At 43.2% G+C, this 13,231-nt stretch overlaps 2 protein-coding genes across 2 annotated transcripts; one reads left to right on the top strand and one right to left on the bottom strand.

Moving 5' to 3' along the window:
- The first annotated feature begins 3,325 nt into the window (after window positions 1-3,325).
- Window positions 3,326-4,708, top strand: LOC100838899 (ocs element-binding factor 1). Its single transcript, XM_003569014.4, has one exon. It carries the CDS (start codon window positions 3,876-3,878, stop codon window positions 4,326-4,328), a length of 453 nt encoding a protein of 150 aa, XP_003569062.1. The 5' UTR covers window positions 3,326-3,875; the 3' UTR covers window positions 4,329-4,708.
- A 1,236-nt stretch (window positions 4,709-5,944) lies between these two features.
- LOC100839205 (homeobox protein knotted-1-like 10) lies at window positions 5,945-11,698 on the bottom strand. The gene is made up of 5 exons (XM_003569015.4): window positions 11,012-11,698; window positions 10,797-10,916; window positions 10,502-10,640; window positions 6,544-6,797; window positions 5,945-6,441 (listed from the first exon to the last, which is right to left on the bottom strand). Exons 1-5 carry the CDS (start codon window positions 11,201-11,203, stop codon window positions 6,244-6,246), a joined length of 903 nt encoding a protein of 300 aa, XP_003569063.1. The 5' UTR covers window positions 11,204-11,698; the 3' UTR covers window positions 5,945-6,243.
- Between the last annotated feature and the right edge of the window lie 1,533 nt (window positions 11,699-13,231).

The following is a 13,231-nucleotide window of genomic DNA, read 5'->3' on the forward strand; positions in this document are numbered from 1 at the left end:
CCTCTATAGTTCAGATCCAATGGCTAGCTTATTTATATGGGGATAATCCAAAAGATTTCAAAGCATTTCATCACTGTACTGCCTGCCACTTCTCTGAACAAAATCGTGTGAGATTTTAGGGAAAGCAAACAAGGCGAGTGCGTATCTACAGAATCCGTCAAACGGACAAACGTAAAAGGTAAAATTTTTGACATGACAAGAGGTCAAAAAAGATTCAAGAGAGGTCAGAGCAGTAAAGTTAAAAGAGAGAAGATATGATAAGATACGGGGGTACAGGGGTGCACGTGGGATTTTTGCTGCCGTGAGCTGTTCCTGTACAAGCAGGCTGTCGTCCAATACCACGTGGTGCGGGCCGGGCCGGGGCGGCCCAGTCATCCGTCGGTGGACGTCGTACCAACTTGTCCCCCGCCCGCCGTCTTTGTACCAGGTCTAGTTTTAGTCCGTCTCCCTTTTACGTGGGCCCCACTTTGTCAGAGCATTACTGGTATACTACTAGTGCTGCCCATTATTTGAACCCACCAAAGTACACCAACACATGTTCCGAGGAGTAAATTTAAAAAAAACAGCAACCGGTTCGTGGTGCATTTTCTGTAATTTAGTTTGTTCTGAACGATAATCAGAGACAAAAGAACTATAGTTGTTACCAAAAGAGATGGTTAAGAAGGTCACAACTTGGAGTATACCTCAAAAGGAAATGGCAGTACTTCCTCCGTCCAACAAAAGATGTTTCAAATTTATCAAAATTTGGATGTATCTACACATGACTTGGTATACAGATGCATTTAAATTTTGTCAAATTTGAGACATACTTTGTTAGACGGAATAGGTAGAAGAATTCTGATGCCAACCAAAAGAAGGAGGAAAAAGAAAACGCCTGCTAAACTGTTAACACAAAAGCTTTTAATATTTTAATGTTATGAGTGCACGCCTTGCGTCCGTTTCGATGTGATGTGGCACACAATATTGATCCTATGGGTCTAAATTTTATTTCTGATAAAGTTGAACGGAAACCTTTTTTGCAAAAAAGTTCGTTTAGGTCGAAATTGGTAGGTGCGTGCCAAGGTACTCAAACCCCGCATGGGTCTTATGCTTGTAATTAAGACGTTCCTTTGGCATGTTTCAATAATATTATCTTCGTTCCTAAATATAAGCAATATAATTTTATCCTAAATCAAATTTCTTCGACTTTGACCAAATTGTAGAAAATCTTATCAACATTTAGAACTCCAAACTAGTTTTATTAAATATGTCATTATATATGATTTCATAACATACTCAATTGATATTGTAAATATTACTAGATTTCTCTATAACTTTGGTCAAACTTGAAACTTAGAACAAACATAAGACTTCTTGTATGTGGGAACAGAGAGACGGTGTTGATTACCTCAAAATTGATTGCATCAAAAAACGCATTCCGATTTACTAGGTATCCTCATACGGCTGAACATAACTAATTGTAATCAAGATTTAATCTTAGAAAACACGTACATTATATATCCGTGACGGAGGAATATCACTGCTACGCAACAATGTCTAATTCTACCATTCCAAGACACGATAGTAACACCGAGTTTATTGTGTTCCACTTTTTATTTGCAAAATAAAAATACTGACACTTTTTCACTAGAGTTCGCAAAAGCCAATAGACCGTACAAAAAAGAGAGCAATTATATCAACTTCCTCGTCGATGCACCTTGCGCGCACGATGCGACGCTGTGACCACGAGAGGTTAACTAATTAGCCATATGCTTAGCCTTAAAACGACAATCACCAATTGTTAACTCACTCACACGGAGTGCTTTACAAGGGAAGCTTCCATTTCAGCCCTGGCATCAAGGTCACAGAAGAAGACCACCAGCGGCGGCACAAGGTAAAGCAGATGGTTTCAAGAACCCTTTTTGTGGTTAGACCAACTTAGCTTCAAGATAAACTCAAAGACTAAAAAAAAGAGAGCATCTAGAACTAGAATATCCTCTAGGAGAAACAATGTCACTTTCAACCCCAGCCAATCTGGATATACATGCATGCCCCCATTCATTATTGAGTAACCGCGTTCAGTGAAAAGTGACGACATAGTAGTATCCAGTTAAGTTTTTGCTAGGTGATTTTTTCTATGAAGAAGAGAGGGTTGTTGGTCAATGGTCCATCTAATCCTCTGTTCATCCCAAGCCAAAACAGCTGTTTGTGTTTGTTCTCTGCTGGTTTTGAGGCGATTTTATATGTGGGAGGACAAGAAAAAATATCAAATGGCTGGCAGTGGCACTTGGCAGATGCTTCACGTTTCTTGGCTTGGATTGGCTGGGCGTCTTTCCTGCCATCTTCTTTGGACTTTGGTCCATCTAATGGAGGATATGGATTGCATTTGAAACATGTAATCGGTGGGCAAATTTGGTATTTCTTGAATAGATTAATTTTAGGAGGGCTTTAATGACCAGAAAGGACGAGCTGGGCGCCTGTATGCGTGAACGCGTCACCGTCACAGCTCTTTTTTTTTTGTCCGCGTCGTTTCGGCCAATCAATGGGTTGCTTTGCTAGTTTGCTTCCTGTGCTGTCTTTGTGTTTTTTGCCCTTCTTAAATTTTGAAATTGCTCAGCTGGTATGTAATAGTACAATTTTGTAATCTCCGATACATTGTATGTAGACGTGATACACATGTATATAGACAAAGCCACGGCAATTAATTTGGATATGAGGGTAGTAAAGTTATTCCTTTTTCTTGCTTGGTTTGCAAGGCTTGTTACCTATTTTTTTACTTTTTTTTGTTATTTCTAAGAAATCGAGATAGCTATTTCTAAATCATGTTTTAAGGACCGTTTGATCAAAATTCAATATTTTTGTATATGTAAAAATGATCAGAGATTTCGAGAGTAGCTACCTAGATTGAGTCACGGTTACCCTTTGATTGAGCCAAGTCGATCTAATAACAATGACGGTCATAATTTGTCGGAGATGCCACCCTTTCACCGGATGCTCGATCAATCTCGGTAAATACATGTGATAACGTATTACTCGAATCAGGATAACTGTGTGCCTTATGCTTGGATGCCAAAATACCCCGCATCAAATAAGCGTCGCATGGTCGGCGGAAACAGTAGAATTGTTGTGTAACTAGCGAGCCGCGGTATTTACCTGGTGCAAAATATCCAATTTTTTGTCAAAATGGAAATATCCCCTTTGCCGGGTGTAGAATTGCAAAACTGTAAAAGATATCTAATTAAAAGTTACTAAAAGAATAGGCCATGACAGGCTGTCCTCATGAAAATGCCACCCACCTTCCTCGTTTCACAAATTCCCGAATTGCCCCCCGCTCCACTTATAAATAAGGCCCTCCCACGGCCAAGCTAAACCTTCCCCATCTCCTCTACCTGCTTATGCATTAGAGCCACCGGAGTTGTCCTCATTTGGCAGCTAAGTTCTCCTTTCCCAATCTTTTCGTTTCATTTCGGTCCTTGTAGTTCCGTTTCATTTCCAGTCTACTCCTCGTTCTCTTGCAACCAAGCCCCTGAGCTCTGTCCAATTCTAGTCTCCGCTCCTTCTTCTTCCTCCTGGGAGGAGTCCGCAGATCTGGTCTAAGATAGAGAACCGTAGCTTCGCCCATGTTTACCTACCCCTTCCTCTGACGGCTGCCGTCCTCCGATGAAGCTGCGCGTCCGCTGCCGCTCCCACTCCTTCTCCGTCGCTTTCCTCTACTGGTTCTACGACTTCTCATGAACTCTTCGCCCCTCGGGAACACGCCGCATCCTTCGATCCAGTCTCTAGTTGATTAGATCTCGCTTTCTTTCTCTCTAGTTTTTTTGAATCCTCTTCCTCCCACCAACAAAAAAAGAGATCCCGCCTGGTTCCTGAGCCAAGTTTCTCTGAGAAATCCGACCATGTCGCGCCGGAGCTCCAGCCCGGAGAGCAACATCGATGGCGGCAGCGGCAGCGGGTCCGCCGGCGACGAGCGGAAGCGCAAGAGGATGCTGTCGAACAGGGAGTCGGCGAGGCGGTCCCGCGCGCGCAAGCAGCAGCGCGTGGAGGAGCTCATCGCCGAGGCCAGCCGCCTCCAGGCCGAGAACGCGCGCGTGGAGGCCCAGGTCGGCGCCTACGCCGCCGAGCTGAGCAAGGTGGACGGCGAGAACGCCGTGCTCCGGGCGCGCCACGGCGAGCTCGCCGGGCGGCTGCAGGCGCTCAGCGGCGTCCTGGAGATCTTCCAGGTCGCCGGCGCCCCCGTCGACATCCCGGAGATCCCCGACCCGCTGCTCCGCCCGTGGCAGTCCCCCTTCGCGCCGCAGCTCATCCCCGCCACCGCCGCCGGCGCCATGGCCGACGCCTTCCAGTTCTGAGATTCCCCCCAAGACAAGACATAGCCTTATGCCATGGCATTGCCATGGATCATGATGGGGTTTGCTGATTACTGTTACTGCTGCTGCTGAAGAAGAAGAGTACTGCTAGTCTACTGCTATTAGCTTGTGTTGGTTAATGTTTAATTATGGTTTGATTCATGTCGCTTGTGGTAATTCTAGAGCATTATTAGTAAGTGTTTTGTGATTGTAATCTTGCCTCTGATGCCATGTGCTCCTACCAAGAAATTTCCTATGGATGGATAAGAACAAATGTGACTCATGTGTGTGGATGGGGCACATGGATAATGGCTTGAGATGATTTGTAATAATATCTTGACATTGGAACCTTTATATGTTTGCATTATCAACTTTGTGTTGCATTCGCAAGCCTATGATTATGATTGAATTGTATGAGATGGTTCCAGATTAATTGGCGATTCTGACCGAATTCTGCTATCAAAAGCATGATCACAGAAATGCCTCTATTTGCTAAAATTAGCTTAGACTGGTTAATTATCCCCTGTTTACAAAAGTTTTGACACGATGCACAGGAAATTGCTCAAAAGGAATAAAAACAAGGCAACAAACTTGCATACATCCTTAGGTTTGACACTTATCATCTTCTACACGACTTTGCACGATTGGAGATTAGCAAATATTACCCCTTTCATGGAAGATGTCGGGTTCACCAGTAATGCAAAACTAGGCTAAACCTTAGCTCCAGTCTCCAGTGTGTTCTCTGTTCTGGTTTCGGTGTCTCTTACTTGTAACCTCTTGGATTATTTTCAACCGTCTTTGGAGATAAATAGCTCGTAAATAAAAACCAGTTGAGTAAGAAATCCAGTTCGCAAGGATTAATTCATATTCCCTCCTATCCTGAATTGTTGTCGAAATATTACATGTATTTAGACGCTTTTTAAGAATAGATACATTCATATTTGGGCAAATTTGAGACAAGAATTTAGGATCGGAGGGAGTAATTAGTAAGATTATCCATTGCATCCACTTCAGCTTCTGAATCCGGAGGAAATTGTTGTGGTATAGGTACAGCCATAATTTATAAACATCTGTTGAGCATTGGTGACTACAAATGCATCCACGATATTATATACAGTATCTGATTAAAAAGGAGAGGGATTGGGATTTGGGAACGGTACATTGATAAGAAGAAACAGTACTGCTCCCATATTAAGTGACTTTTTTACGTGTCTCTAGACGCTTTTTAGACATAAATACATCTCTATTTGAGTAAATTTGAGTCACTTATTAATATGGGACTGAGAGAGTATGTTGCATTTTTTTCAGAAAACTTCAACATTCCAATTAAGATGGGCTCAGAAACGAGACTCTTTATACAGTTCAGGCTAGATTCTAGCTGGGCTAAGAACCCAACTTGATCTTTAATCTATGTTGCTCCGGCTGATGATTGACATGAACCGTATCATCATTCATCAACAGTAGATGCAAAGCAGAGGACGGCAGCTTCAGTCTTAAAATTCAGCTCATGCACATCCTGAGCCGTCACACCAACTCATTTTTTTTCCTCTTGTCAACTTTGTGGCAAATTTTGCAACAGCATGCAAAGACAGTGACATACCCTTCCTTCCTATCCAGAATGATTGAACTGGGCAATCGCTACAGATACAACAAATTTGATTAATGTTATTTGCAGTAGCTTCAGAAAAGATTTTACATGTAACCTCAGTTCTGTCCTGTTACAGCGCACATATACACAACAACAGTTTCCACAAAATGGTCATGAGGCTATTCATCCATTTGATTGATTGATTAATTCATCTTTAGTATCTTGATCTTATCCCTTACTACTAATCACAGCCACCGTGTCTGCCTGCTTAAAACTTAAAAGTGCCAGTAAACTTTACGCCAGCCAGCTGAAAATGAGAGAGATATCATCTCATGGCCCGATGGTGCCCGTGTCGAAGTACAATGTCGTCCCGGAGGATGACCCCCCTCCTCCGTTGACGCCCTCCATGAGCGCGAACCGCATGTCCTCCGAAGGCTTCCAGTGTCTCTTCCTCTGGTTGATGAACCAGTTGTTGATCTGCTTCGGGTCGAGGCCCGTCATCGCCGCAAGCCTCACCTTATCATCTTCCTGCAAACATCGCCACACCGATCATGACCGGATATCACTTTTCAGAGTAGGAGTTGGACATTTTGAATGCCGAAGGAAGAAAAGCGCGACTTAGGTGTTTACCGTAGGGTAAGGCCAGCGGTAGTGTGTGTTCCACCAGTCCATGAGAGCTAGCCGGGCATCCTTGGGCAGCTTCCCTTTCTTCCTCTTCTTCAGGAACTCGGACCGGAGGCGGCTGAGGCAGCCGCTGTACTTCTTGAGCAGCATCTCCTTGAGCTCATGATCAGCCAACCGGGAGGTGTGCTCTTGCATGCCCGCCTCGGATGCGTCGCCGTCTCCTGAGCACGGCTCGTCCTCCGATGACCCCACAAATTCATCTTGCATGATGCACATACCACAAATCAGACAAGGCTTTATGAAAAAAAAATGTATGCCATCAGGTTCAGATTTTATGATGGTAGTACAATAGTGTAGGAGATCCTGGTTTGGAATGTGAAAAACAGGAACTTCTTCAGAAAATAACTAGAACAAGGGATCAATAATAAACATACAGATGCAGATAATCAGCTGTTGTTTGCATAGCAACAACAGAGAAACACATTCAGAACCCACAGCGCTGTTGAAGAATTTTAAAACAACACTCCGGGCAAAAAAGTTTACTGAAGTTGTCTCAATAATAGGCAATACCGAATATTTCAGCACTGAGAATTTCTCTATGAAAATGCGCTATACGCTTATCACAGAAATATTATTCAAATAAAACACCGAAAATGCAAACAGATGTTTGATTGGTTAGTAAATACATAGTGGTTAGTCCATAATCTCTAATGTAAATGTGTTCTTCAACACCCAATGCATCTGACAAAATGCAATCAAAAGCAGACCAATTTTACCTGACAAACTCTACAACAACAAATAGTATCTGTTAGTATCAAAACTGGCCAGTTTAGTCTGTTCTTCAGTAACAGAGACCAGTTTAACACTATATTAGCACGACTGACGACTCGGTGTTTCATGGAGCAGATCCCTTTAGCCTGTGTATCTTTTGAAAACACCATCTCTCTTTCTAGTGTTAGTTGGGTTTCATCTGTATTATGTATAGTTTTTGAGGCTCAAGCTGTCAGAAAAAAAAGACAGCTTGTACTTCAGCCTATCTCATATCTCGACTCGACTAAGGTTAACATGGGTGGAGATTTCTTGGACCTGTTTTGTCTTCAGCTAATATTCCTAGACTTTCTAGCAATCAAGCCCAGTAAGCTGGATGGCAAGCCAAAATACATCTGCAGTACAAAGTACAAACTGCAAACCCTCTCTAAATATAATTTGATGAACTAGAAAAGTCGGCCTTTGCACTTAACCTGTAACATAAGAATCCTTTTGACACTAGCTAAACTTATTCGTGTGACAAACTGAAGAAAATCCAGGCCTAAACAATGTAAGCAAAAAGCGCTAGCTGTCAAATGGTTATATGTAATTCCAACAGCTCTATGATTGGATTGTACAAAGAACCCAATTCTCATAAGTACATTAGCAATTCATTTAAGACATATGAATATTTGGAAGGAAAAATTACATAGCTAGACGATCTACGGTGCACTTAATTGTCTCAACTTAACAAATTTTGAGTGGATCTTTCAAAACTCTAAATATGGGACTTCACTAAAGTACCCACTGGATTCCTAAAATTGATGTTAAATACTAGGAAGTATAATCATGTATCATGCGGGAATCATATGACCCTAATGATGATACACCTAGCTGACCATGTTCGTAGTTTTTGGCCATATCAAAATTGCCAATGGGTAATAAACTGGAGCCCAGATTATGATAGCTATTTGATGGAAGGGACACAGTCGAAGAGATACAAAAGGATGTAAGACCCAATTAACAAAGTCAAAACATACGGGGCAGAAATGTAAGTCAAGCACAACAATGGGTACATAATTAGGCATAAATCAACAGATGGAAATTCTAGCCATTTCTATGTCATATATGGATCATTTGACCTCATCTTACTCAGAATAATCACAGAAACAGTATTTAGAAAAATCAGAACATGAGTAATTCCAAAACTTTGTTCAATACAAGCAAACTATGCATGTTAATTTGTGCATTCTTAATGAGGACTATTCTGCGAGAATTTACCATTACAAACATAGTCAGCTATTAAGTGATAGTTCATATATGTGACCTAATTAGTCCAAATAGCTCACGTAAACTTTCTTTATCCTAGAGTATGCCGTTTTTGTTTTTTGAATGAGAACCTAGAAACTATCTTGAGCTGGATAAATTTGTGTTCTGCTATAATTAATTTCACACACGGAAATCTGAAATAGAAATAGTTCCTGAAATTTCGGACATTTCGGTGGGTACTGAAATTTTGTCCAAAATGAAATTTTAAACCATGGCTCAAATTACAACGAGTGAGTGATTTAAAATGCATTCTGGCTAATTTTCCATTGCTTAGTAAAATGGCCTCATCAATGAGATGCTGAAAACTGCCAGTCATTGACAGTAAAGTAGGAACAGAAGTTTACTTTGCAATGATCATGTTGCATGCTCCTTTGTAGCACTCAGTACATTTCCACTAGCTAGGTATGACCAAACATACCAGAAGTAAGGCAGGAAAAACAAAACATGAACTGTTTTGACCACAACCACCACTGTTTGCCAGGCACATGCATGTTTACAATGTCATAGTCTTCACAGTAACAAATGTCCTTTTGGACTTTATCAAACACATGAAGTTTCCAAAAGCATGTGTGCTTTCACCACTCCAAAGTCCAAACTCATCTATGCATGATGGAAAGAGCTAGTAGTACATTTCTCAATAACACCTGATCTTAATGAACTTATCAAATCCAAGGTTCCTCAAAAATAATAATGCAGATTACAGAGACACCCTAGCTAGTAAGAATAATAATGTGTACCACACAACTATGCTATATCTCGGCATATGATAATTCACGAAACCCCCACCGTTAAGCATGCATTCCACAACTCACAAAATTTTAATTTATTATAAACATTTTTGCTTATAAAAAGTCTGGATCTGACTACTTGTGCTCGAAAGTCTTGGACAGATCAATGGTTGTTACTTGAACAAAACATTGTTAACACCTTGACTCGATCATCAGTTTAATCTTTAGACAAAAGTCCAACCTAAAACCCTATGACGATGGATCAAAACTGCATTTGCATTTACACGAGGTATGCAACACAAATGCCACAAAAAATCTTAATTAATTTTTGTGGGAATGTTCGACGATGAAAAATTAAATCAATCAACAACACATAAAAAAACTGCTAAAAACACAGACCGCAAAAAATAATTAGCAGAACTAACTAATTCAAGCAAGAGCTCACATATAGCTTTACAAAAATATCAAATGGAGATTGTGTGGGAACAAAATAGGCGTTAAACCACAGCAAAATCTGCACTCTCTTTCTTTGTTGTTGCAAAACCAGCAAAATAAGTCTTCGATAACATCACATTTGCCCCCACCAAAAAAAAGAAACTTCACCATTGGGCATGCACCGGTGTTTATTTACCCAACATGCATGCAAGAGCAAGATTCTCTCTCTCACTCTTTTCCCAAAGAGCCACCACCCATTCCAGCTCCCTCTCAAGTCAAGTTCCATCACCGGCCCGGCCTGCCTGCAAAGTCTACATATATTTGCAGCAGCTACCACTAGGCTCTAGAGTGTAGACTCGAGACATAGAGGAGAGAGAGAATTATAGCTAGCATAGGTATGGATGGAACCTTGCACACAAAACCCTACACTTGCAAAGCTTTACTCGCTCATGAGGCGGCCCGGCCCCATGGTCTGACACGCGTGCGCCCCATTTGCATGGACACGATTTGACCTATCATCACGCACACGAGCACACGCATTCATCAAAGCGGCAAAAGCATCAAACAGTTTGACACAACACAACACCACAGTATGGCCGGCCGGCGATCGAATCCAAGGCAGCCTGCCTGCCGTAGAACACCAAGGCGCAACATGCATGTGGGGTTAATATTGAAGTAAAACCACGACACGACGAGAATTTAGGAACGGAGGGAGAAGTAGTCACCGGAGTGGAAGGTGGCGCGGGCGCCGCCGCCGCAGAGATTGGATAGCTGGGTCCGGACGGTGGCGAGGAAGGAGGCGGCCTCGTCGAGCGGCCGGGAGAGCTCCTCCTTGTACCGCCACAGCACCCGGCAGTAGGCCTCCTGCACAAGATGATCGTCAGTCCATCTCTCCACATGTAATAACAACAACAAGAAAGCAATCAAGTGCACGAACACGCCAGGAGGAATATATTGATTCATGGAGCAAGCAAGCGAGCTAGCGAGCTCCGTAAATGGCGTTGTACTGTAGGCGCGTACCATGAACTCGTCGAGCTCGGGGTCGAGGCCGATCTCCCCGGCGCCGGCGGCTTCGTAGCCCGGCCGCCTCTCCCGGCTCATCTCCTCCAGCAGCACCGCCACGTCCGGCGGCGCGCCCACCTGAAGACTTAGACAAATCAATCAAGAATACATGTGGTGATTAATTCTTTGGATGCACAATGAACTGGAGCCTGGAGGAGCTAAGCAGGATGGACCTTGCGGCATTCGATGTAGGCGGAGAGGAGGGACGGGTAGCGGGGGTGCGCCGCGATCTGCGCCTTGGTCAGCTCCGCCGTCGCCGTCAGATCCGGCGGCGGAGGAGAGCCGGCGACCCCGGACGCCTCGCTGCAGGCCGCGCCGCCGCCGCCGCGGGAGATCCCCGGGTGGATGCTGTACAGATCCTCCATGGATCGACCGATCTCTCTCCTCCTCCCTGCAGCTCACCTACCCACGCGTGTGCTAGCTAGCCGCCTACCTCCATGCCCGTCGTCTCCATGCATCTCTCCATCAAGAAATGGTACGGACTAGTACTTGTTTATTCTTGCCTGGGCCTCTGGGGCTAGGAGAAGAAGAGGAGGAGGAAGAAGACGATGGAGAAGGAAAAGCTAGCTAGGAAAGCCAAGAAAGAGCCAAAGATTTCTCCCGCGGGATTACAGGGGGGAATTTAATTAGCTTAGCAGCAGGCGTTTGCACTGCAGCCTATGCTGCTGCAGCTGCTGCCGCCGCAGAGGAGCAGGAGGAGGCCAGCAGGGTGGTGATCTCGGCGGCAGGAGCTAGCTAGCGGGAGACATGGGGGGCTTTGGGAGCATGGAGGGAGTCAGAGCGATGGAAGCTACGAGATTGGGAAAAGGGAAATGAATAGCGGCAGCTCGGAGGTCGGAGCAACGATCCTAGCTAGTGCCCGGTAAAAGTTTTTATTATCGTTAGTTTTTTATTTTGTTTATTTGAGAAAAAACAATGTGCCAGTGTTTGAGACTTTTCATGGTTGAGAGAGAGTGAGAGAGAGAGAGGAGGCAATCGGTCGGTGGTTGGTTTGCATGGATGCCCTCCTTGGAGGTCAAATTCGATGGGAGGGGCCTTCTTGGTGTCTCCAATAGCGTTCCTGAATTTGATAGCTTATATTTCTATATAAGAAACTCATACTTCCACCGTTCCAAGGTAGAAGCTTCCAAATCAAGATCATTTGATACACAAGTATATTTCCATGGTATAACTTTTGTTAAATGTCAAAAGTTTTGATCAACCATATATCAAATAAAACGTATTAGCATCTACGGTTCCAAATCAAGATCATTTGATCTGTTGTGAAGTAGGAGTATATTTCCATGGTATATCTTCAAATTTTAAAAAGTTCAATAGTCGGTAAAAGCTATACGCTCTATATTTTAGAACGGAAGGAGTATAAAATTCCGAACCTCCCTCCAAAGCCCGCACCTTTCTTGCGGATCGCCGAAATCTCATCTTCATATTCAATTCTTCTATATTTTATTAATGTTTAATACCATCCCAGTTTCTAAATATAAGAAGTCGTAGTTTTGTCCTAAGTCAAACTTATAAATATTTGACCAAATTTGTAGAAAAATGTGTTAACACCTAGAATATTGAATAAGTAAAATATATATCATGATTGATTTAATAAAACTAATTAGAGTTGTTAGATGTTAGTTTAGTTTTCTGTATACTTGATCAAAGTTTAAGAAGTTTGATTTAGGACAAAGTTTGGACTTCTTACGTTTACAAAACTAACTAACATCTATCACATCCATGACACAAGTAATCCACGTTAAAAACACCAACCAACACCATAATTAGTAATTGAAAGTAACATATGACCTAATACAAAATGGTTACCACCAAATTACATGATTAACATGCAACAATGATTACCACTAGTTAACATACAATCACAACATACAAATATAACTAGTACTCTTCGGTTAATACTGCCATACCGGAATACCAAATTATGTAGGCGTGTGGCTGCAAAATACTACAAACGGACGATGAACAGTAGGTTATCTTTCCTTCTTTTCTTCGAGCGAGGCACAGCGAGTGAGCAGCGTTCGTCTGCTTCTTTCTTTGCCCGGAACAGCACACAAACAGTCCACATTTACCCCCAACAGGCAAGATTAAATGGCCCCTCGGCCCATAATCACCCACACGGGCGCAGTGGGCCTGGGCCCGAGGCACTCGCACGTGGGGTGGTGCGCCTGGTGGGTCCCGCCACGGTCTATGATGAAGGCCCAATCGACTCAAGTACGCGCGTAGGGCCCATGCGGCAGTGAAAAATGAGAGAGGGGAAAAGGAAGGGGGCAAAGGGGGACGCCGGTAATTACAGCAGTCCCTTCGTCAGCAGTGTACGCGACGTGACGTCAAGACACGTGTCACGCAGGCATTGGTCCACCGCAAACTTTTCCGTCCCTTGGGAAGAAAAA

The sequence above is a fragment of the Brachypodium distachyon genome, chromosome 2 (assembly GCF_000005505.3).
Source record: "Brachypodium distachyon strain Bd21 chromosome 2, Brachypodium_distachyon_v3.0, whole genome shotgun sequence".
NCBI classification, from domain to species: Eukaryota; Viridiplantae; Streptophyta; class Magnoliopsida; order Poales; family Poaceae; genus Brachypodium; species Brachypodium distachyon.